The 25622-nt window shown below is 33.6% G+C and overlaps 2 protein-coding genes and 1 pseudogene across 2 annotated transcripts; all 3 read left to right on the top strand.

The window, feature by feature from the left end:
- Positions 1 to 3737: 3737 nt before the first annotated feature.
- Positions 3738 to 6387, top strand: LOC115695423 (rust resistance kinase Lr10-like). The gene is made up of 3 exons (XM_061117673.1): positions 3738 to 4652; positions 4753 to 4791; positions 5167 to 6387. Exons 1-3 carry the CDS (start codon positions 3836 to 3838, stop codon positions 6270 to 6272), a joined length of 1962 nt encoding a protein of 653 aa, XP_060973656.1. The 5' UTR covers positions 3738 to 3835; the 3' UTR covers positions 6273 to 6387.
- A 10796-nt stretch (positions 6388 to 17183) lies between these two features.
- LOC115695424 (uncharacterized) lies at positions 17184 to 18542 on the top strand. Its single transcript, XM_061118427.1, has one exon. It carries the CDS (start codon positions 17189 to 17191, stop codon positions 17948 to 17950), a length of 762 nt encoding a protein of 253 aa, XP_060974410.1. The 5' UTR covers positions 17184 to 17188; the 3' UTR covers positions 17951 to 18542.
- A 145-nt stretch (positions 18543 to 18687) lies between these two features.
- LOC115724808 (rust resistance kinase Lr10-like) lies at positions 18688 to 19804 on the top strand (annotated as a pseudogene).
- Positions 19805 to 25622: the final 5818 nt, after the last annotated feature.

Below are 25622 nucleotides of genomic sequence, written 5' to 3'. Positions count from 1 at the left end.
ACTTATTAATTCTTCGTTGAATCCACGCATAGAAATTAGAATTGCACTCTCAGTTATATAGAATGCTCTATATGTTCCACCATATAGACACATCATTAGTTATCCATTGTTATAATCCTAATGTGATCAATGATCCTCTATATGAATGATCTACACTGTAAAGGGATTAGATTACCGTAACACCCTACAATGTATTTATTCCTTAAAACACTTGACCCCGTATAAATGATATTTCAGCTTATGTGAAATGAGTACTCCACCATTTATGTTCGTTTGGTCAAGCTCGAAGGAGATCATCCTTTGCTTACTATTCGCCAGATAGAAGCTATAGATTCCATGTTTATGCTAGCGCTCCCACTCAATTGCACTACCGTGTTCCCAAAATGTACGTATCACCCTGACCTAAAAGTAGGCTTAACTAACAAATCAAAGAACACGAATAGCCTTTCGAGATTGAGCCTAATTATATCAGGATTAAGATCATTTGATCTAGGATCAACTAGGCGATATTGACTTGAATAGATATTACGGTAAGTTTAATAAATCTAAGTCAAAGTTCAATATCGGTCCCTTCCGATGCATACTCCATGCATCCAACCTGAGCTTTACTTTAACCAATGCTCTGGAAAAGAACATAGCACTTCTCCAAATGCAAGTAAACTCTGTTGTAGATTATCATATCAGTAAAACCCTATGTCTGATAAATCTAGGAAACTTCATTCACATAGTCATGTTTACTTTCCAAAGTGTTGACGGCACAATAAACTGGATCAAGTATGTGAAAAGGGTTTCAGATGAATTTATACATTATGTACATATAATCATGAAATAAATCATGTGAACCATGCAACATTAAATGTTATTTCTGATCTATATTAATAAGTAAATCTGATTATATTGAAATGAATTTTATTTAGGGCATAAAACCCAACAATTAAGTTAGTTAGGACTTATCAAACTCCTCTTAGCGAGATCTCCATGTTAGCATAAGTCAAAGCACTTTTGAGATCACAGACCGAAGCGCATGCTGAAGGAGCTTCCTCGATAAGAAATGATGACAACTAGAGTCAACTATCTGGAACTTCCTTCCTGGAAGAAGAAGCTAGCCATCCGAAATTCTTTTTTGGAGGAAGGCTAGCTTTACTAGAGACTCCTTTCAGATGGACAAGGTAGCCTTTCGAGAAACTCTTTCACAAGACAATTAACTTTCAAGGAAGATGAATATCTTTCGGAGATCTTTTTATTTGGAGGAACTATCTAATTGACCAATTCCTCTCAACCAATCAAAGTCCCAAGGCTATATAATATTAATTATATATATATATATTAATATATTATGTATTTTTTTTTTTTGAAAGAACCTCAGTTCAAACTAGATTAAAGGCCAAATAGAAGTGGGATTCACAGGGGGAAATCCCTCCCCAACAAAGGTCTGCGCAGAAGACAAGTTTAAGCGGGCAGCCTTGGCCAAAACATCAACATAAGTAATAAGGTCCCTACTAATGAAAATAACATGACAACAAGAAAAAGAGGATAACAACTGCAGAAGGGAGGAAAAAAGAGCAGTAAGTGTCCAATGAGGCGATTTCTGTAAGTTAATAGCCTCCACCAGGATTTTGGAATCTCAGAGAAGGGTGAAGTTGTCCCAACCGATCGACGATGCCCATTGAAGCCCAAAAATGACAGCTTCCAGTTCAGCTTCCAAGCTAGAATCACAAGTGCCCGACGCATGTCCATACCACCACAGCGAAGATTGATGATCAAGAGCCACCATAGCACAACCAAAATTGCCAATACTGAAAGAACCATCCACCAGAAGACATTTGTTTGAGCGCAAAACAGGGAAAGTTGGGTTAGACAGACTAGTTACAAGGGCAGTCGAATTTCCAAACTCCTGATGCGACAATTCAAAGAAACGGCAATGGATATCCCTCCTAACTTTATCAAGACTTGGCCCAGCAAAAGGGGGATGCATTAACGCATTTCTGTAGTTCCAGATGCAGTTGAACACAATACCAACACAACATAACATACGGTTTCTACCCTCCGAGTCCAGGTGCTCAATGAGATTGAAGATAACCTCGGACAAGGAAGTGCCAGGGATATCATCCATTCTCAGAGGCAAAGGAGAAGAGAACCATATGCCAACCGCAAACGGACACCTGCAAAATAAATGCATCGGAGTTTCAGCTGCCGATTGACATATGGGGCATAAATTAAGGTCCGATGTCGAAATTCTGTTTCCCGTGGGCAAAGAGTCAGACACAGCTCTCCAAATCATAAGGCTCAATCGTGGATGAACCTTAGAGTACCAAATCCACTTCCATAGTTTGCTAGGCACACCGAAGCGCGACTTCTGATGTAGCCAATAAGCCCCTTTAACACTGAACCGCCCAACATCCAAATCTTTCCAAATAAGGATGTCATGATCACCATTCTTGTCAATCTGGATAGTGCTGATTCGAGAACCCAAATCTGAACCAAAGAGATACCTCAAGTAGCCCACATTCCAAGTCCTCGTTCTTCTATACATAAGATCCGCAACACATAACAAACTGGGCGCTTTTTGTCTAACATTCTCCATCAAAGCTCGAAAGTCCTCATAATTCATCCAAGGGATCCAAGGTTGCCACCATACATCCACTTCCTCCCCCGATGAAATAATAGTGCACACCCCTTCACAGATAGTTCTCCGAGCACTCAAAATACCCCGCCAAATAAAACTGTCAGAATTTTTCTCAGTGATACTCCAAAAGGACTGTCTCGGAAAGTACTTGCTTTTGAATGCCTTGCACCAAGGGCTGTCCATCTTACTAGCCAACTGCCAAGCTAGTTTAGATAAGAGAGCATGGTTTATGTCTTCGAAACGTCTGAATCCCAAACCACCAACCGATTTGGGTTGGCATAAGGAATCCCAAGATTTAGCAGCCCAAAATCTCTTAATTTTCTTTCTAATTATGTCCCAAATCAAATATTCATTTCTGTATTCAACATCATCAATATCAGAGAAAAGATATTCTTCACGACAAAATGGGCTTTTATCCCAATTTTTAGGAGTCTTATAAACCCCTCTCCACCAAACTATTTTTATTTATTATTTTTTTCTTATATTTGAAGATGCATTCGATTTTTTTTTTTAAATATAGTGTGGTTACACAGTTTGGGTTATGCCATTATTATGCTTAGATGTGTTTGGCTGGGAGGAATGAAAATATAGGAATAGAAATAGGAATAGGAATAAAATATAATTTAAAATTCATAAAAAAAATTGATAAAAAAATCATTAAATTTTTTTTTCTTGTTGCATTGGAATGGTCATTCCTTTCTTTTTAAAATGGAATAGCCATTCGACCAAAATGGTGGAAAGAGCATTCCATTGGAATGCTATTCCAATACTTTAAAATGCAATCAAACAAAGGAATTGAATAAAAATTGTTTCATTTTCATTCCATTCCATTTCATTACCTCCAACCAAACGCCACTTTAGTTGATTGCAGATATCATCCTATTTTCTTAAAAAAAAAATGATTATATTTTTTAAAATATTATATATATATTTTTTTTAAAAAAAAATGGATACAAACAATGAATATTCAATTATTTAGAGTCAACACTTGTTATTGGTCAACAATTAAACACCAAGGAAGTCCCTCTTAAATTACAATGATGGAGACACATCACTTCAAGAATTTATTATGTCTACATAATGGTGTAACTTATTTTATAATTTTTTTTTATGGATAAGATCATTGTAATTGATCAATCATCATTACAAAAAATTTATAATTATTTGTGGCAATACTTTACATAATCAAAAGTGTGTAATGTTTTGGCGATGATGGTGAAAGTAGGAGATGTTTTATTCTGTCATGGTGTCTTGCTGATCATATTATTTCTGGCAGTTGCTGCTGACCAAGGATTAGGATTAGGAATAGGATCATCAACAATAAGGTGTTCGGAGAATGGTCCACCGATTAGATTCCCTTTCCATCTCCAAAGTCCACACAGTAGTAGTGGTAGTGGTTTCACCATATACTGCACACAGCCACAGGAACCTTATTATGATAACGATACCATACTGAATATTACAGATGTCCTTTTTCGCGTACGAAGCATAAACTATGCTTCACAGGAAATCCAAATAAACCATGACCCAAGCAATTGCCTTGCCTCACTTTTTCTCCTTCCGGAAACCAACACCAATCGTAGTAAATTTCCATTCCAATTGAGATATAAGGATCACAAGCATTACACAACCTACGCTGTCTTCAATTGCTCTTCTTCTTCTTCTAATAATTATTATTATTATAATGATGATTATTATTATTATTATTATAATGGTAAAATTTATTATTATAATAATGAGTTTTGCGGCAAATTCAGATTGGCTCCTTCTGATGATGATATTGATGGTCAAAGCTTCCAAAACTGCACCAAGATGTACGACACTCGATCGATTCCAGACAGCCTATACAAGGTCTCCAGGGGATCGCGATTTGATGATGATGATGATGATTTTGTTACATTGGGATGGTCCACACCTGATTGTAGAGATTGTGAAGCCAAACGCATGGGATGTAGATTCAAAAACAACACTCAACCACATCAACATCACAACGTTGAATGTTTTCATATTCCAATACATTGGACAAGTAATAGTAATTATATATTAATTAATTAATTCCTCCATATTCTTTACTAATATTATTATATTTTCTTAATTTTTACATTATCATTATATTTATTTTGCAGTATCAGAAATCGCTTCGCGTGTGATCAGAAGCACTAAATGTGAGTTATATATTAATCTTCACTAAAAATTTATATAATTAACCAAAATTTTGAAAAAAAAATACAAAAATACTTTTACATCAATTGCATCTTCAGTAGAAATAATAAACTATTTTTTTTAGTTGTTTTATAATTATCATTAAGTTTTTTCTATTTAATAATTGACTTATAGCTATTATGAGGTTGATTTCTTGTTTTTTTTTTTAAAAGCAAAATATATTTTTGTAATTTTAAAACTTTACAATATATTCTTGTAAATAAAAATTTTACTAGGACATAAAATTATAAATAAACACAAAAAGGGGGTAATTTTGAAAATTCTTCTATTTTGTATTGCCTTTATGGTGTGTTGTGTTGTGTGTATTGTGCATGCAGGTAAGGTCTCAACATTATCAGTGTTTTGTTTGATGGCCGTAGCTGCTTCATTTTATGTTTTCACTTTGTACAAAAAAGATAGAGAGCAAAAGCTAAGAATTAGAGAGTTTTTGAAAGACTATTTTGCTCTTAAGCCATCAAGATATACTTATTCAGACATTAAGAAGTTTACAAATAATTTCAAGGAAAAGTTGGGCGAAGGAGCGTACGGAACAGTGTTCAAAGGAAAACTTTCCAATAAGGTTATGGTAGCTGTAAAGATTCTCAATGATACGTCGAAGGGAAACGACGGAGAAGAGTTCTTGAATGAAGTGGCGACTATTGGTCAAATTCACCATGTCAACGTGGTTCGTTTGGTTGGATATTGTGCTGAGGGATTCAAAAGAGCTCTCGTTTATGAATTCTTACCAAATGGTTCGCTTCATAACTATATCTCATTAGAAGCCAGCGAAAGTGAACACCAATATTCTACACTTAGTTGGGAAACACTGCAAGACGTTGCCAAAGGTGTTGCCAAGGGAATCGAGTATCTCCACCAAGGTTGTGAGCAACGAATCCTTCATTTTGATATCAAACCGCACAATGTTTTGTTGGACCATAACTTCAAACCAAAAGTTTCTGATTTTGGTTTAGCTAAGTTATGTTCAAGGGATCAAAGTTTGGTTTCAGTGACTACAGCCAGAGGGACTCTTGGGTACATGGCGCCAGAAGTGTTTTCTAAGAACTTTGGAAATGTGTCTTATAAGTCAGATGTTTACAGTTTTGGAATGTTGTTGCTGAAAATAGTAGGAGGGCAGAACATTACAAGCAAAACAGATGAAATTTATTATCCTGAATGGATTTATAATCTCCTAGAAGAAGGAGAAAGTTTTGAAGCACTAATAGAGAATGAGGAAGACAGAAAAATTGCTAAGAAACTCGCAACTATAGGATTTTGGTGCATCCAGTGGCATCCGATAGGGCGTCCAGCCATGAAAACTGTTGTCCAAATGTTAGAAACTGAAGAAATTCTCAACTTGCCGCCAAATCCTTTTGTGTCAACAACTCAATCAAATACACATTCAATAACCTCATCAATTTTAAAATTAGAAACCATTGTTGAATAATAATTATACTTATGTAGTTTTTTGTGTACTTTATATTTTTCATTTAGCATGATATTTTGCATGTAGTATATAACTACGGTAAGAAATGAAAACAATAAATATTTTGCTTCGTAAATCGATTGAAGATGAGCAAATATTAATTGAATGTTAGATTTTGCCAAATGATATGATTTAATTAATCGCATTCGTCCGATCAATCTTATAAATATTAAATTGGATCGATTCTATTTATTGCATGTATTTTATATATATCTTTTGTATTGGTTCAAATGTAGGAGAGTTTTAGAGGATGCGCTTCGCGACTGTCTCATTATGAGATGGTGTTGTGTCGTGAGGTCTTCCTTTCCTACACTCCTTCTATTACCTACTCTTTTTTTTTTAATATTTTTGTTAGGATTACCTTATCATGACTTCTTGTTACTCTTATTGATCTACAAATTTAGCTAAATCCTTGTGTCACTTAGAATCTTGGATGTAATGTCAATTATATAGGCTAATTATGATTTTTGTTCTTTAAATTTTGACATGTACTAAAATATGTCTTTTAAATTTTTAAAGTCATTAAAATTTTTTCCTAAACTATTGAGATTGTTGGATTTATAGACTTTTGTCTAATTTTAGTAAAGAAAGTCTAATATGGATGAAAATTTTGGGAGCATGATTTGGTACATGTTAAAATTCAAAAAGCATGATTTAGTACATGTCAAAATTCAAATAGCATGATTTAACACATAAGAAATCACTGATTTGGTAAAATTAAATCCAACAATCTTAATAATTCAGGTGAAATTGGACAAAAGTCCTAAATTAAATCCAACAATCTTAATAATTCAGGTGAAATTTTTAACCATCTCAATTATCTACATTATTGTTATTGTAAGTTAAGAGAGACTTATTCTAATTGTTGACTCTAATTAATAAGTGAATATTCATTCTTTGTATCCTCATTTTCTTATTATTATAAGTGGAAGATAATAAAAATAGTAATAGAAAATATATTGTATAGAGAAAATAATCATATATTAATTAATAATAAAATGATTTTAATTAATTTGAAAAATAAATAAAAGATACAAGTGTTATTGTAATTTCAATTCAATGAGCAATGTGACAATTACAAAGACTTTTCTCAAGTTGAGCGATTAGTGGGATCACTACCTACCTACTTGCAACACCATGCCCCACTAATGTATAGTACACTGCAATGCCCCACTAATGTAAGCCATTAGACCACTATTATAAACATGACTTCGCAATTGAAAATGTCAAAGTGGCACAAAAAGAGTCTCCCGATAGCTTCGGACTGCTGAAACTACCTGGGAAGAAGAAGTCCCTTCATGGTAAGGGTGAAGTTCGTGATTTTCTTTGTTTTGTGCCTGGTTTTTGTTCTTGTTAACAGTGATAGGGTTATGGATTTAGAATTGGTTAATAGGCTATCTGAAGTCTTGGTTCTTGATGAGGGAGATGGCCCTGTTCTACCTCTTAACAAGGTAGGGATTGCAGAGGGTAAGAAGAAACTTGATTTGTGTTTGATTGGGAAGGTTATTGGTCCTAGACCAGCCAATAAGGATGGGATTGAGAGAGCAATGAAAGGGATTTGGAAGATAAATCACAGATTCCAGGTTGAAGAATTGAGTTCGAAGAACACTTTTCGATTTTCCTTTGGCTGCCGTGAGGATAGGCAGAGAGTTTATGGTGGTGGCCCTTGGACTATTGACAAACAATTGATATGCTTTGTCAAACCGATGGGTCTAGGTGAAATTTCAAAGATGAATTTTGATTTCACATCTTTCTGGATCTCAATTAATAATGTGCCTTTAGCTTGTATGACGGAACTTTTCGCTCGAGAATGGGGTGAACGGATTGGTAAATTGGAGGACATCAAGATTGTTAATGGCACCATGAAAGTGAGGGTAAGAATAAATATCACCGAGCCTCTTAAACGGGGGCTGCGGGTTGCGATTGATGATAATGGGAATGAGGTTTCTCTCCTCTTTCAATATGAACACTTACCGAATTTTTGCTATGATTGTGGCATCATTGGCCATAAGGCTTTAGATTGTCCCCTGCGAGACTTTGGTGGAGATAACCCACGGATTGACAATGGGAGATTTGGTTCATGGCTGTGTGCTCCGGCATCTCCTCCCCGTGATAATTTTCGATTCAACAGAAAACGAGCGGACTCTCCTTCAAGCAGACCGATCATGACGATGGGCGAAGCTTCTAGAATCATCTCGGCAGTGGAACGGTCTCGGCCTCGTTATTCTGGCCCTACCCCGGAGCAGTTGGCTCCGACTTCTGTCTTGGAAGCTCGTGAGCGTGAAGAGGAGGAGAAGAGTGCTGCTGGTGTTGATCCTGGTATTAATGGTGATATGGATGATATGGGTAAGTTAATAAAGTTGATATGGTGGGTGGTGGTGTTCATTGTGTTATGGGTGAGGTTAATAAAGATAATAATGTGGTGAGAGAGAGTGAGTTGGCCGAGATGATGGATGGTGTGGCATCACATAGTGTAAATGAGTTGTTGAAAGGTAAGGAGGTGATTAATGATGGGTCACATGATGTGATAGCTTCCTCGGTTGGAGTGCAAATGCAATGTAATGTTTTGAGTCAAATAGAGGGTCCCAGTAAGATGCCACTTCAACCAATTGATAAAGGAAAAGCAATTTTGCATGATCCTTTGAATGAACATTTATCTTTTAGTCATGCTTTTCAACAAACTTTTGAACCCCTTATCAAAGCACAAAAAGCTAAGACTTGGAAGCGCGTTAATTCGTCAAAGGGTCGTGGTTCAAAAGGTATGCCTAAGTCTAATTCTTTTCCTTTGAGCCCGAAACTTTCTCATGTTATTGTGGCTAATGTTATGAATAAATTGAGCCCGCGAGGTGGGGGTGGTAGTAAAAGAAAAATGGATGTGGAGTATAGCAATGATAGTGCGAAGAAAGGTCGAAAAGATGGTAGTTCGGTTAGTCCTTCCGAGGTCACGAATATTGTTTTGGCGAAGTCTGCGGAGCAGACTCGCCAAGAGCCATGAGTCTGTTATGTTGGAACGCTCGGGGGTTGGGGAACCCCGGTGCGTTGACTGCCTTGCGAGCTCTGGTTCGTAAGTTTTCCCCAAGTTTAGTTTTTTTGTCGGAGACTAAACTTTATGGTGGTTGGGCGGAAGGGATTAGGCGACAAATTAATTTTCCTAATAGTTTTCATGTTGATTGTATTGGGAAGAGTGGTGGTCTGTTATTATTATGGAATGACGATTGGGAGGTTAATGTTAAGTCATTCACTTCTGGTCATATTGATGCTTTGGTTAAGTGTCCTGGTAGGGAGGTGTGGAGGTTCACTGGGTTTTATGGCAACCCAAAGGCAAGTTTACGGGCGGAGTCGTGGAGATTGTTATGTAGGCTTAAGGATTTATTTGATCTTCCTTGGGTCTGTGGTGGTGATTTTAATGAGATTCTATCGATAAATGAGAAGAAGGGTGGTGCTGATCGTAGTGTGGCGGCAATGTCTGAATTCCAACAAGCACTGGATAGGTGTTCTTTGGCGGATTTGGGGTTTGAAGGGCAGTGTTTTACATGGTTGAACAAAAGGCATGGAGATGCGCATGTACAGGAACGACTTGATCGTTATTTTTGTAACCAAAGGTGGCATGATTTGTTTCCTTCTGTTAAGGTTCTTAATGGTGATTTTCTTCACTCTGATCATAGACCGATTGTGGCCACTTTGGAGAATGTGACTAGAAGGCGGCATTTTGACAAAAAGAGGGGTTTTCGGTTTGAGACTCATTGGTTGAAGGATCCTGAATGTCAAGAAATAATTAATAAGTCATGGTTATCAACGACGTCTCCTTTAGCTCATCAAGATAGTCTTATTGATATTTTTGGCTCGTGTGCTAATCAGTTGGGGGAGTGGAATAAAGGTAAGTATGGATCAATTCCTAGGTTGGTTAGAGAAACACAGAAGCAATTGGATGATCTTCTTAGTGTCTCGGCGCCTTTAGTGCATATGGAAGAGGTAAAACGTCTTGAGTTTAAATTGAATGACCTTTTGACTCGTGAGGAATGCTATTGGAAATTGAGATCGCGAGCTGATTGGCTTGCTCTTGGGGATAGAAATACTAAGTATTTCCACAATAAGGCCACGGGTAGGAAAAAAAAGAACGCAATTGTGGAGATTGTGACTGAGGATGGGCGTAAGTTGAGTTCTGAAGAAGATATAGTTTGTGAGATTGAGAGATACTTTGGTACTATATTCTCGTCTACTTCTCCTTCTGTGCAGCAGGTAGAAGAGGGTATTGGTAATATTGAAGCCAGGGTCTCTCAGGATGAGCGGGAGTTGCTTGAGGCTCGGTTCACTGCTGATGATGTGTTTGCGGCGGTTCGGGCTATTGGAGCCACGAAGGCGCCTGGGCCGGATGGTTTCCACGCAATATTTTTCCACAAGTTCTGGGATATCGTTGGTCCTCGGGTTACTGCTGTGTGCCTGGATATTTTAAATGGGGAGCAATCGGTCAAGAAATTTAATAAGGCGCATGTGGTATTGATTCCGAAAGTCAGTAGGCCTGGGTTTGTGAAGGAGTACCGTCCTATTAGCCTTTGTAGTGTGATGTATAAGATTGTGGCTAAGGCTGCGGCTTTGCGGTTAAAAGGTACTTTGTCTCCGCTGATTTCTTCGTTTCAGAGTGCTTTTGTGCCAGGGCGGGCTATTCATGATAATGTTATGGTTGGGTTTGAATTGTTACATTCTTTGTTTAAGAAGAATAATGGAGTGCGTGGGTTTATGGCGTTGAAATTGGATATGAGTAAAGCCTATGATAGAGTTGAGTGGTGCTTCCTGTGTGCCATAATGTCTAAATTCGGGTTTCCAAGCCGATGGGTGGATTTGATTATGGATTGTGTTACTTCAGCTGAGTATGCTTTCTTGGTAAATGGGAGGCCTCGGGGTTGTGTGGTGCCTTCGAGGGGATTGAGACAAGGGTGTCCTCTTTCTCCTTATTTGTTTCTATTTTGTGCTGAGGCGCTTTCGATGCTCCTTCAAAAGGCTGAGATAAATGGGGAGTTACTGGGGTTTAGGTGCTCTCGGTCTGGCCCTCGTGTGTCTCACTTGTTCTTTGCTGATGATAGTTTGATTTTTGGTAGAGCTAATGGTAGGGAGGCGGAGGCGATTCGTCGGATTCTTCAGTGTTATGAGAGGGCCTCTGGGCAACAAGTCTACTTTGATAAGTCTGCAATTACATTCAGTCCGAATGTTCAGCAAGCAGATCGTGCTAGTGTATTGGGTATATTAGGCTTGGGGTCAGTGGCTACTCATGATAAGTATTTGGGGTTGCCGACAGTCATTGGGAAGAATAAGAAGCGTACGTTTGCCAGTATTTGTGACAAGGTCCAGAAGCAGGTGCGTGGATGGAAACGGAGTTTCTTTTCAGCTGGGGGTCGTGAGATTCTTATTAAGGCGGTGTTGCAAGCGGTGCCGAATTATCTTATGAGTATGTTTCAACTACTAGTGGCGACTTGTGATAAGCTGCGTTCAATCATTCTCCAGTTTTGGTGGGGCACTAAGGGTGATAAGAAGAAGATTGCATGGGTAAAATGGGATGATGTTTGTCAGCCAAAAGTGAAAGGGGGGTTAGGTTTCAAGGATTTGACCCTGTTTAATCAAGCTATGGTTGCTAAGCAAGTGTGGCGGTTGTTCCTTTCGGCCGATTCGCTCCCAGGTCGGGTCTTGAAGCATAAGTATTTCCCTGAGACATCAATTTTGGAGGCTAAGGATCGTCCTGGTTCTTCTCATTTGTGGTCTAGCTTGGTTTGGGGGTTAGAGTTGTTGCGCCTTGGGATGCGAAAGGTGGTTGGGGATGGCTATACTATTGATGCGTTTCGTGATCCGTGGATTCCTCGGCCGAGGACATTTCGTCCTATCACTGCTGTTCCTTCGACCCAGGTGATGGTTAATGAGTTGATTGATGTTGGGGGGGTTTGGAATATTCGGGCGTTGTCTCAACACTTCTTGCAGTTGGATGTGGATGTCATCCTTGGTCTTCCGTTGGGGTGTGGGGCTGGTGCTGATCGGTGGTGCTGGCATTTCAGCTCTAATGGTTCTTATACTGTGAAGAGTGGGTATGCGGTGGCCCTTCAACTCTTGGGGGAACGGTTAGGCTCTTCTTCTTGTAACCAATCTCATTGGTGGAATGGGTTGTGGAATTTGAAGGTCCCTCAGAAGGTAAAGATCTTCCTTTGGCGTATGTATTATCGGGCTCTGCCTACTAATTCCCAACTTATTAGACGCAAGGTTCCTGTTCAGCCAATTTGTAATAGGTGTGGGGAGGAAACTGAGACCCCGGAACATGCTTTAGTGTTTTGCTCATCTTTACTTCCTCTTTGGTCTAAACTTCGTGTGTGGCATCATTTATATCGGGGTCGGGTGGGTTCTTTGGCGGAGTTGCTTGTGTATTTGTTTGAGGTACTGAGCAAGGGGGAGTTTGAGTTGATTTCAATGGTGTGGTGGTGGGTGTGGTTTGATAGGAATTCTGTTTTGTTTGGGAAAAAACAATCGCGGTTGACCGGGATTGCTGAGCTTGCGCATGCTGCTTTGGTGGAGTTTCAAGGGGCGGGTGTGAGTGTTTGGGGAGATGGTAGGAGGGCTGGGCATGTTGGTGGTTTGGCTGGGCCGTGTAGGTGGCGGCCTCCTTTGAGGGGAGAGTTTGTGTTATCGGTCGATGCGGCGGTTACTCCAGGTAGAGGATTTGCAGGGTTCGGGGGAGTTGTTCGGGGTGGAGATGGTGAGGTGTGGGCGGCCTGGGCGGTGGGTGGGGTTGGGGAGTTTCAGGTAGCGGTGGCAGAGCTACTGGCTTTGCGTGATGGGTTGCGGTGGGCGTCCATGTTGGGGTACGAGTTGGTAAGAGTGGAGACGGATTCTACGGTTGTTCATTCATGGATTTCTTTTCCTAAGTCTATTTTTATGTATAAACCTATTGTTGAGGAGATTATTTCTCTCTTAGCTGCTGTTGGTGGTGGTTCTTGTTGTACCATTCCGCGTGTTGCGAATGGTGTGGCCCACGTACTAGCAAAGTCTGTTACTAGTTCTGTTGGGGTCGATTTGTGGACAGATGCTTGTCCTAGATTTATTAGTACTCCTGTAACAGCTGATTTAATTTAATATGATACATCCTTTCTTTCAAAAAAAAATGTCAAAGTGGCTGTCAAAGGGGCACAAGAAAACAATTCTTAGTGATACAAAGAATTTGTTACAAATGTAAATCAATAAGAGCCACTACAAAAAATTGTTACTTTTAGTGACAACTTTTTAGTTATAATATAATTTTTTTGTGACTAAATGTGATTAAAATATTACTTGTAACATAATATTTAGTTATAAATTGTCACTAATTTAGTTTTAGTCACAACAAGTATTGTGACTAAAAATATATAGACTTGTTTGGAACGTCGTATTAGGTCGTATTGTATTGTATTGTATTGAATTGGATTGTACATCATATTTTTATATAATACTATATTAAACTTTAATTTATACTAAAATATTATATATTTAAGTGTCCATAAAAATAATACCACATATATTTTTACAAAAAAATATTACATAAAATACAATTCAATATAATACGGTGTAATACGATGTACCAAACGAACCCTTAGTCACAACAAATTGTAATTTTTGTGACTAATATCTTTTTCACAGACTCTTTAGTCACAACATAGAAATATGAACTATAATAGGCACAATTTTTTTACTTTTAATCACAAATTTTATTGTGATTAAAAATAAATTTTTTTATAATGAGTAACAAGAAGTCGTGATAAAGTAATCCTAAACAAATATTTAAAAATAATGAGTAGTATAAGGAAGAGTGTTAGAGGAAAGGAAGACCTCACCACACAACACCATCTCATAATGAGACAGTTGCAAAGCGCATCCTCCAAAACCCTCCTACATATCGCAAATATATAAAAGTCTAGGACTATTATTAAGTCATCTAACCGATTAAATCTAAAATATTAGTTACATTTAAACAAACCTAATAGATATATATTTATATATATATAAATCTATATATACTAGTAAAAAACTACGTGCAAGGCACGTATACTAAATTATATGCTAGTTTGTTCTATATTATATGAAAGTGATACAATTAAAAATTAAAATTAAAAAAAATATATTATTAGTTATTAGGAGATTATTATTATGTGTATCTAAATATAATAGTTTATAATGTTGTCAATTAAAAGTGAATACGGAATGCAATATATTTTAATGTTTAAGAAAGCTTGATGATTTAAATATGTTCTTAAGTTAATCGAAAAATAAATTAAAAATTGATGTTCCAATACTTAAAGAAACATTACTTAAATGGGTGTAAGATAAAAAGAAAATTAAAAATTAATCTCTAAATTGTTGATAATTAAAGATAGCATTTATCTAAAAATTGTAGATAAGAAAACTAATGATAGTCATTGGTGGATTTCAATCTTCATTTGCTTGGATAGAGACAATAGTGTAATTTTTATATTTTGTATTTTTTATTCTAGCCGGGTCCGCATATATTTGGATTGTCCATTTTTTCGTTGATAAATTGAATATGGTAGTGTCGACAAAAAGTGAAAACCATATTTAGCAAAAAGTGATAGTATTCTATAACAAAATACTATTAAATTATTTGAATTTAAATTATTTTAAAATACTATATTTTATAAAAATAAAACTCTATACGATTAAAATTTCATATTTATCTTTATTCAAAAAGAAAAAAAAAATTGATTAAAAAAAAAGAAAAAAAATGAAAAGTTTCTATTATTATCTCTACTCCCTTTCTAGATGTGAATAATTGTCTCTTCTTTCTTCCATATTCTTCTTTATTTTTTGTATATTGTGTTGCAGCATATATGTAAATTATTACGTAACTTTAAAAAACTTTGCTCCTGGAAACTAATGCATATGTCGAGCACTTAGAATCATTTGTTAGCTGTAAACTTTGTTGGGTTTTTTTCGCCATTGATGCTTGGTTTTGTGAACTTTGATAAAAGTCACGCTTCTTTTTTATTATTATTATTACTTATATATTTTGTTATTAAGTTGTGAAGAAAAAAAAGAGAAGTGTGGATTGGAATATTATGTGTGATCCTATGGGAATGTCCAAATTGTAATAGGAAAGGAATACAATAAATAATTAAATAAAACACAATCGTAGATATACAACAGCAAAAACCTTAATCGTATTTTATTTTATTTTTAATAATAAACTATTTTATTTTTAGTATAAATAAAAAGTCACCCATAAATTTCTCATAAACTATTTTATTTTTAATAATAAACTATTTTATTTTTAATATAAATAAAAAGTCACCATGAATTTCTCATAAACCAAAAATTCTGTTATATAGGCACACTTTATATAGAATAGATAGATTTATATGAAATATCTTAAAAATTTGCAATTTTCCAACTTTCAAGACATAAAGGTGCCGTTTGGTAACACTTTTATTTTCTAATTTTTTAATCACAAAATAAAAATAAAAATTTTAAACTAAAATTTTGCTTTTGAAAAACAAAAATGTGTTCTGTAACTACTTTTATTTTTTAATTTTAAAAACAAAAAAATAAAAGTGTGTTCTGTAAAGTTCATTTTCATTTTCATTTTTTGATTTTATTTACGCCGGGTCTAGGTCCGGGGTCGGATTTGGGTTCAAGTCAGAGGCCGGGTTCAGCGCCAGGACCATGGGGAGATTTGGGTCCGGGTCATAATCGAAATCCAAGATATTGATTAAGAAAAAAAAATTATTTAAAAAAATATTAAAAATGATTTTTTTTTAAAAAAAAAAAATTGATTCTCAATTAAAAAATTGAAAAGTAAAAACAGTTTTATAGAACATGTTTTTGAAAAATATTTTTACTTTTTCAATTTTAAAAACAGAAAACTGATTAAAAAAGTGTTACCAAACGACACCAAAATTAATACAAAGGAAAAGTTGTGGAGAGAATAAAACTACTTTCACACCATCACCATCAATCTTTTGAGAAAATTAGTCTCATACTTAATTTTCAATTCTACTTTTGCTTATATTATTTGGTGTAGAGGTGACTTTAGAGTACTTTATATTTCTTCAGTAATTACTCAACACAACATTCATGTGTGACTTCACATTTAGTTAGCGCATAGTTTAGCGCACAATTTTATATTATTTATTAAATTAAAATGTATGAAATCTGATATTAAAATGCAGCAGTAATAATTTGCTACCTCTTGTGTTCTTATGCCCCTAGAATTTCTCTAAAGTAAGGTGGCGTTTGGTTGGAGGTATTGAAATGGAATGGAATAGAAAGAAAAACAATTTCATTTCATTCCTTCTCTACAAAAGTTTGTTACATTTAGTGATAATTTTTTAGGCACCACATAATTTTTTTAATCAGTCACAATAAAATATTACTTGTGACTAAAACATAGTTGTTAGATACAAATTGTCAATAATTTAGTTTTAGTCACAATAAGTATTGTGACTACGAACTTTTAGTCACAACATAGGAATGACGATTTATAATTAGTCATAACTTTTTCACTTTTAGTCACAAGTTTTATTGTGACTAAAAGTAAGATTTTTTATAGTGCTTTGTTTAGTTGCATTTTAAAGTATTAGAATTTTAATCAGTAGAATGGTATTTTCACCATTGGTTTGAAGTGGAATTTCCAAAAAAAAAAAATTAATTTTATAATCAATTTGTTTTTATATATATATAATTTAAATTTGATTCCAATTTCATATTTATTCTTATTTCTATTTCTACAGTTTTATTCTTTCCAACCAAATTGTTATTGATTTGACTTGACTTTGTAAATTGATTAAATCATCTACTATATATATATAAATGATATGGTATATATTATTGCGTAGGTAGGATTTAATAATATAATGGAGGGTGTTGATGATGTGATTCTGAAGATGATGATTATAATCACAATTATGTTAACTATATTCCATAATACCACTACTACTACTGCCTCTTATTATTCATCAATTTATTCTAATTCTTCTTCTTGTGGAAATATCCATAATATAACCAAACCTTTCTACCTCATCACAAATACAGACGAGTGCATCTATTCGACTCCGATTTGTGTGGTTCCGATTTGTGTGGTTTGCATGAACAACACTACCCTCGTCCTCACATCAGAATCAGATGAGTATCCTTACAATTTCACAGTTGTGGGAATCAATTACAACGACTACACAATTAGAGTTGAGTACCCAAATCTCCACAACAACAACCATGATTGCTCCTCCATCCCTAACCAATACGACATGAATCTGCTCAGCACAGATTCTGAATTGGAAATAGTAACCAGGATTGGAGAGGATGGGTTGTTTCGGTGGAGAAAATTCAAAACTTACCCGATTTCGGAGTACATAATATTCTTAATCTGTGAAAACAAGGTGTACAACAATCCTCTTTACATAGACCCATCTCCTTGCATAAATATCTCTACTTTTGGGTTCGGGTCTGGATCTGGGTTCGTGTACGTGGTGTACGCTTCTGGGTTCAAGTATTCTGATTTGGGTAACTCTTGCCGACTACTCCAGTCGGCCCTCGTATCTGTGAGGACAGATGAGGAGAAGAAGAGGCTTAATACATCCTACAAACACAAGATTAACTGTATTGTCCCTCTTCTATAGATGCAATCATAATTAACTATACTGTACCGTTTCTGCATTGATAGAAATATATCTTTATGTAGCATAGTCGAGCACCACTTACTTTTCATCTTGGTATAAAATTATTCGTTTTGGACAAAAGTCTCAATATTTTATTCTTGGAATTCACCCCGAAAGACCTCATACCAATTGAAGACTTTGTCGGTCATGTATTTAAACTCTAACTCCTCTCAAGCAACAATCTACCGAGAGCCTCCCCTCAAATAATCTTTTATCCATCGAGTCTATCAATCTCGAGAGCCTTCTTTTTCTCTATCTAGGTCATCTCTCTTCTTTCACCCAGAGCAAACCAACAGTCTGATAGAACTCAACCGTGATCTTTCTTTCGGTGGCTTCACCCATTTTGTTTGGGGTTATCTGGAATCTTAACTCTGATACCACTTGTAGAATTGTCGGACTCCACTTATTCTTCATTTTGGTATGATATTGGGTCAAGCCCTTTCGATTTTGCTCTTGGGTTTCATCCCAAAAAGGTCTCATACCAATTGAAGAATTTTTCCTTGTATTTTAAACTCTAAGTACACTTGTTACTTTAATTTATGTAGGACTTTAGTTGCCCACTCAATATTTTTCAATATATATATTTATAAATTCTATGTAAATTTACATATAAAACATTATTAATTAAATTTAATGCAATATGGTACCAATATACACTTATGATCCTTTTTTATTGCTATTTTGGTTATTCTTCAGAGATGATACTTGCAACCAGAACAATAATTGGAATTTCATTTGTTGTTGGTCTTGTCATCTATAAATGGCGTAGGAGACATTTATCAATATATCATTCAATTGAGGAATTTTTATAAAGCCAAAACAATCTCGTGCCAATAAAATATGCATATTTAGATATTAAAAAGATATCAAAAGGATTTAATACAAAATTAGGGGAAGGAGGGTTTGGAACTGTATATAATGGAAAACTTCGTAGTGGTCACTTTGTAGCAATTAAGATGTTAGATAAATCTAACACTAATTGGCAAGACTTGATTAACGAAGTTATTACAATTGGAAAGATTCATCATGTTCATGTGGTACGGCTAGTGGGTTTTTGTCTGGAAGGTTCAAAACGTACCCTTATCTATGAATATATGTTTAAGGGATATCTTTGAATAATAATCTTCTCCGGAGACCAAAAAATAAATGATTCCTTAAGCGATTTGGAAATATTTAATATCTCACTTGGGATTGCTCGTGGTATTGCATATCTTCACGAAGGATGTGATAGGAAAATTTTCCATTTCGATATTAAACCTCACAACATTTTTTTGGATGAAAATTTGATTCCAAGGTCTCTGACTTCGGTCTAGCTAGATTATGCCCATTGGAGAGAAACACAGTATCCTTAACCGCAGTGAGAGAAACCACTGGATACATTGCCCCAGAATTATTTTACAAAAACATTTGAAGAGTCTCGTACAAAGCAGATGTCTATATTAATGTTGTTGATGGAAATGGCTAGCAGGAGGAGAAATTTGAACGCCGAAGCTGAGCATTCAAGCCAAATTTATTTTCCTTTATGGGTGTATGATCAAGTCAACAAAGAGAAGGAAATTGTACAAGAAGACATTACAAGTGAGGAAGAAGAGGATAAACTAATAAAAAAAAATGATTATAATTGCATTATGGTGTATACAATTGAACCCTAGCGATCGCCCTTCAATGCAAAATGTCATAAAAATGGTAGAAGATGATGTTGAATGTCTAGAATTAATGCCTCCAAAGCCTTGTTTGTATCCACAAGAGTCATACAATAATGAAGAAGCTGCTATGGAGGAGGCATCATCATCTTTTTCTGAAAATTCTCTTTAACATCCAATAATGGAAATTCAATTGGTGAGTTCAATTCTACTTTCTCCACCATTTATATACTCTCACTTTTTGATTTTTTTTACATGTCTATTTATAATTTAGCTTAAATAATAATTATATTTTAAGAAAAATAATAGTAATATCTTTTTTTTTTTTGTTAGAGAATGTAGGGCTCGCATGGTGTGACTCAAGAGAAAGATATTCTATCTTTGTTGTTGTTAATTCAAATAACATATTAAGGCAGTGCCATGTGGATTATTATATAGTTACAATCATTCGAAACAAAATCAATTACAAAAATTTGTATGAGTGATTCTTCTACAGTTCTACTCCTTATTGGTACTGTATTGTTTCTGCTTTTTTTGGTTTGTTTAGAAGTCTAAATTAATAAAGACTGTAATAACATTTTTATGACTTATTTCTTCTTCAAATAAAAAAACTTTTCTTTTTTTGAGAAAATTTAGTAATTTGTAAAAATAAATCACCTGATAATTTTTTTTTCAAAAATAAGAAAAAAATAACACTATTTATTTATCAAATAATCCCTTTATAAAAGATAACAGGCCCAATCACATTGCCCAAGCTCAAGCCCAACTTCATCTATCCATTCTTCAATCAACTTGATATTCAACTATTTGCATGAGAAGTCCAAGACTTAATCAATAGAAGAGGCCCATCTCTTGGCTTGGCATTGTATCATGCCACGTGGCTCATGTTTCATTCATTGCGCTACATAAAATCTTACTTTTAGTCACAATAAAATTTGTAACCAAAGATAAAAAAATTGTGGCTAATTCTAAATTATTATTATTGTATTGTGACTAAAAACTCCGTGACTAAAAATATTAGTCACAAAAATTACGATTTGTTGTGACTAAAAGTATTTTTAGTCACAATATTTATTGTGACTTACACTAAAATAGTAACAACTTGTAACTAAATATTATATTTTAGTTACAAGTAAATTTTTACTTTGACTAAAAGTCATATTTAATCACAGAAAATTTATGTTGTAACTAAAATATTATCAATAAAAGTATCAGCTTTTTTTTAGTGATGGTCCGACCACTTTGCTCCTCAATTTAAGAGTCACTTCCCACTAAATTGTACACATTTTGGATTTGAGAATTGCTGAAACAAACTCTGTGCTTAACATTTTTTTTCAGTATTATATTGTTATTGATGTAATTAAGTATCGAGTCTTATATTATAAAATTTTTAATTGGAATATTTAGTAAAGATGATAAAATTAATTATATGTAGTATTTTTGAAATTAGATTGAGATCATATTTTAGTGTAAACAAATTTTCAAAATCAAATTGTATTATATCGGTTAAATAAATATAGAGTTTCTTTATTTGAACTAGGCTAATTAGTAATTTTTTTCTCCTGAACTTTGACATGTAGTAAATCGTGCCCTTTGAATTTTTTTGGCCGTTAAAAAATTCTCCCCGAACTATTGAGATTGTTAAATTTAAGGATTTTTGTGTAATTTCATTCAATTTTACTGTTTCAGTGATTATTTATGTACTAAACTATGCTCCCCAAACTTTGATATCTACCAAATTATACCCCTCAAACTTTGATATGTACTAAATCATGGTCCTTGAATTTTCATCCATGTTAGATTTTTTTTTACTAAAATTAGACAAAAGTCTTTAAATTTAACAATCTTAATAGTTTGGGGGAATTTTTAACGGCCAAAAAAGTTCAGCACGATTTAGTACATGTCAAAGTTCAGGGAAAAAATTTACTAATTAGCCTTTGAATTATCATGATTGACTTTTTATATTTAAGGAGATTTTCTATAGTCAAGAAACTATGTACAACTTTACCTTTAAGTGTATATGTTGCTTCTTCGTTTATATAAGGAAAATTGCCAAAAATCTATCCAGGTACAATAATTCTATCAATATAGTCATAAATATTTTATGTGCAATTTTTACTAGTAATATTAAAAGGTTGAAGCAGGGCTAGCCCTTACAAAAATAATAAGCTCAAGAGTACCATTTTAATAAAATTAGAAAAATGAGCCCTTTTTATATATAGATATTAATAAATTATTTTATTGCATAATAAATAAATTATGTGTACTTGATTTATTTATTTTATATATAGGACAATCTAGAAACAAAGGAAAACTATTATTTATTTTATTTATAGAACAATTTAGAAAAATGTAGACGAATGAAATTTTAAATTAATATATGAATGATATGATTTAGCATATACTGGCCAGCCAACTTAACTACTACTACAACATTATTGATTATAGGATCATCCCAAATATGGAAATATATATAGATTTCATAGATAATATTAAAAAAGTAAGCACTAATTTCTAAGCTACATTGAATTATTAATATGATTCAATGTAACAATTTAAGAAAGATAAGAATAATTGATTTATAAATTACATGTCAATCCATACCTAGAAACTTCTAGTTTCCTCAAGATATGTATAAAAAATTAGATGGTTCTTTTCACAGGCATGTTTTCATGGATACCTCTTATTTATTTACCTGTTTTTTAATATTGAAGAAACCCTTATTTTTTTGAACTAACACATTGTTATTTTAAATGTTCCACCCTACAAATAAGTAGAGAAAAATCAATCTAATTCTATTTGCAATAATTTTTGAAATAAATCTTAACCACATTGTAAAGAAAAATAAATCTAAACTGAGACACTTTTTTAAATTAAGCACCTTAAGAATAAGAATTACACTCGTTGCATTGAATCACTATTGATCCAGCCTGAAAATAATCCACAACTGCATCATAAAATCTCATGCCAACTGAGTCTTAATAATGTTTCAAGAAAAGAACAGACATAACATCTGAGCTCACGGCTTTTAAAGAAGAGCGTTTGTCAAATTTACATAACACAATTTTGTTATCTATTTTTAAAATTTAAAAATTAAAGTGATTATAGAACATATTTTTTATTTTTCAAAGATAAAATTTTTAAAAATAAAAATTCTACTGTCATTTTTCTGATAAAAAAATTAAAAAACAAAAATGTTACCCAATACCATCTTAATTAATTAAATTTAAAACTCATTATGTATATAAATTACCATTAATGATTATTTTCTAAAAGAAATATTTAATTATTACTTTTTAAAAGAAACTTTGAATTATTGAGTGCGGATTAATTATATACATTTTAAAATCAATATTTGATAAGTCAATTTGTCATGCTTTCCATGTGATATTTTTAATATTATTTTATGTAAAGAAAAGTATATGTCACCATATTATTAAGACCTAAAAAATTTAGAGTTTGTTTGTCTGTGTTTTCAGTTTTTAAAATTGTGTTTTTAAAAGTGAGAATAGAAAACAGTTTTTTGTCATTTTAAAAATTTAATAGTATTTGGCACAAATTTTTAAAAACTGTTTTTAGATTTTTTTCTTACGAAAAAAATCAATATTTTAGCACCATACCATGACATTAACCCATCTGGGTCTAGTTTCTGGTTTAGGATCCGAGTATGTGAGCAAAATATAAAATATAATATGTTAGACAAAAAAAATTATTTTTGAAAATTGAAAACAACTTTTTTATGTTTTCTGTTTTCTTGTTTTGTAAAAGTCAATTTTTAAAAAACAGTTTTTAATAATTTTTGCCAAACGACTCCTAATAGTTTTTAAAAACTGTTTTCAGTTTTAAAAAACAGAAAACAGTTTTTAAACTGTAAAGCCAAACAGCCTCTTAGAGTCGTGTATTGTTTTTAAAAGAAATTACCGACAGTTAAACTATGGGTTATACTGAGCCACTTGCTGACGGTTTAATACCGTCACAAAAAAAAAAAAAAAAATCCAAATCGATGTCCAGCTTCGTCATCAACCATTGGGAATAAATTTTTTAAAAGTTCCTCGTTTCAATTTTTTTGTTGTTTTAAATGTCAAGAATATTAAATACTCACTTTTGTTAACGATGGTTCTTGAAAAAACGACTTGAGGTTCGATAAACATAGTATTTTTTTGGGATAAGTTGAGAAATATCTCTTTTTGTATTCATTAATCAAAAATAGCCTCATATTATATTTTATTAAAATATACCCATTTTTATGAGTGAGTACTTACCCAATATACCCTCACTCTTTACTTAAGTTTAGTATATAATTTACATTAACTTAAGGAATCTAATAGGGATACATCTATAAAAATAAGTATATCTTAAAAAATATAAAAATAAAAATAAAAATAAAAATAAAAACAAGTAAACTAAAATAGATATAATGTAATTTCCTCGTGTTTTTCAGTACAAAGTTAATTATGGATCCAACCTACATTATAAAATAGTTACAATACATGTACAAGCCACGTAAACTCGGGAAAATTAATATCAATCCATTATTCGAGCTCAATACCATTTTTGTATGTTTTGACATTAGAGATTCAAACTTGAGACTTTCTTCGTGTGAGAAGACATGCGAAACTATACGTATGACTTTATTATTAAACTTTTATTAAATTGCATTGTTATTATATATTTTATAGTGCCCAACACTATACCGATATAGCACATTATAAATAATTAACAATTTCTTATATTATTTATTTTTTTGATGAATAAGGATCATTGTATTGCTCAATTACCAATTAGAGTCTCCAATTACAACTCATACAATTAACTTTCTCCATATCTCTCATGCTATTGCTATTTGGTACATCTTTCCATAAACCACTCCCTATCTATAGATTTAGCTTGTTTTGGCATGACAAGGTTAATTCTATATTGTAAATCTTTCTTAATTTCAAAGAACTAGCTCATCATGAAAATTAAAACAATAGATCATAAAAACATACCCTTTCATCATTAAAAAAAAACCAGCAGAAGGCATGGAAATACAAATTCAAATCAAACACGTCGGAATAGTATAAATTACAAAGCAGGACTATATATATATATAAATATATATATAAGTACGTATTAGTAGTGTACGTACTTGATGCATGCATGCAGCCCAGCCTTAATCATACATAGTTTTATTTTTTATTTTTCACACACAACATAACATAATACATAAGATCCATCCAGCATGCATGGAGTACGTAACCATGCATGCATGCAGTAGTACGTAAGTACGTACTATTCAACAATTGACGAGAGAGGAAGATGATCATCAGTTTGTGTAGCTTCATTATCGTTATTTTTGTTTCTATTAGGAAATAGCTCATTTAATACTTCATTTCTTGGTAGGCAATATCCAGAGCCCATAGCGTTGCATTGATAGGGGTAGCAACACTCATTGAAGGCGTTGCATTTAGCACCGCCGGGCCTACACCCGGGAATAGGCACACATCTTCGACTCGAACCTATTGCTGGACCTTCACATCTCAATCCTCCACAGCAAATCTTTCCTTCTAAAACATGACAGTACTCCCCGGCTATGTAACAACGATCACCATAGCTCTCCTGCACCACCATCATCATTACTATCGCAAACAACAACATTCCATAGCTAAACTTCTTCATCATCATCCTGATTTTATTAATTTCTGAGATTTAAATATATATATTGTTATATTTGATTGTGAATGTCTTCGTTTTCTTTTCTTTTCTATTTATAGCATAATTTAGTAAATAATTGAAATAAAATAATATGAATGATATGATGTAACATGTACCGGCCAGCCAACTACTACAACAACATTAATTATTGGTTATTGGATCACTACAAATATGTATAGATTTCATAGATAATATTTAAAAAAAAAAAAAAAAAGAGGAGCAGCATTAGTTTCATAGATAATAGATTTCATAGCATGTAAAAATAACTATATTAATATTAAAACGTACTGATCAGA

The sequence above is a fragment of the Cannabis sativa genome, chromosome 6 (genome assembly GCF_029168945.1).
Source record: "Cannabis sativa cultivar Pink pepper isolate KNU-18-1 chromosome 6, ASM2916894v1, whole genome shotgun sequence".
Lineage (NCBI taxonomy): Eukaryota > Viridiplantae > Streptophyta > Magnoliopsida > Rosales > Cannabaceae > Cannabis > Cannabis sativa.
Note: the sequence above shows the minus strand (reverse complement) of the source record. Positions and strands in the feature narration are given on the sequence as shown.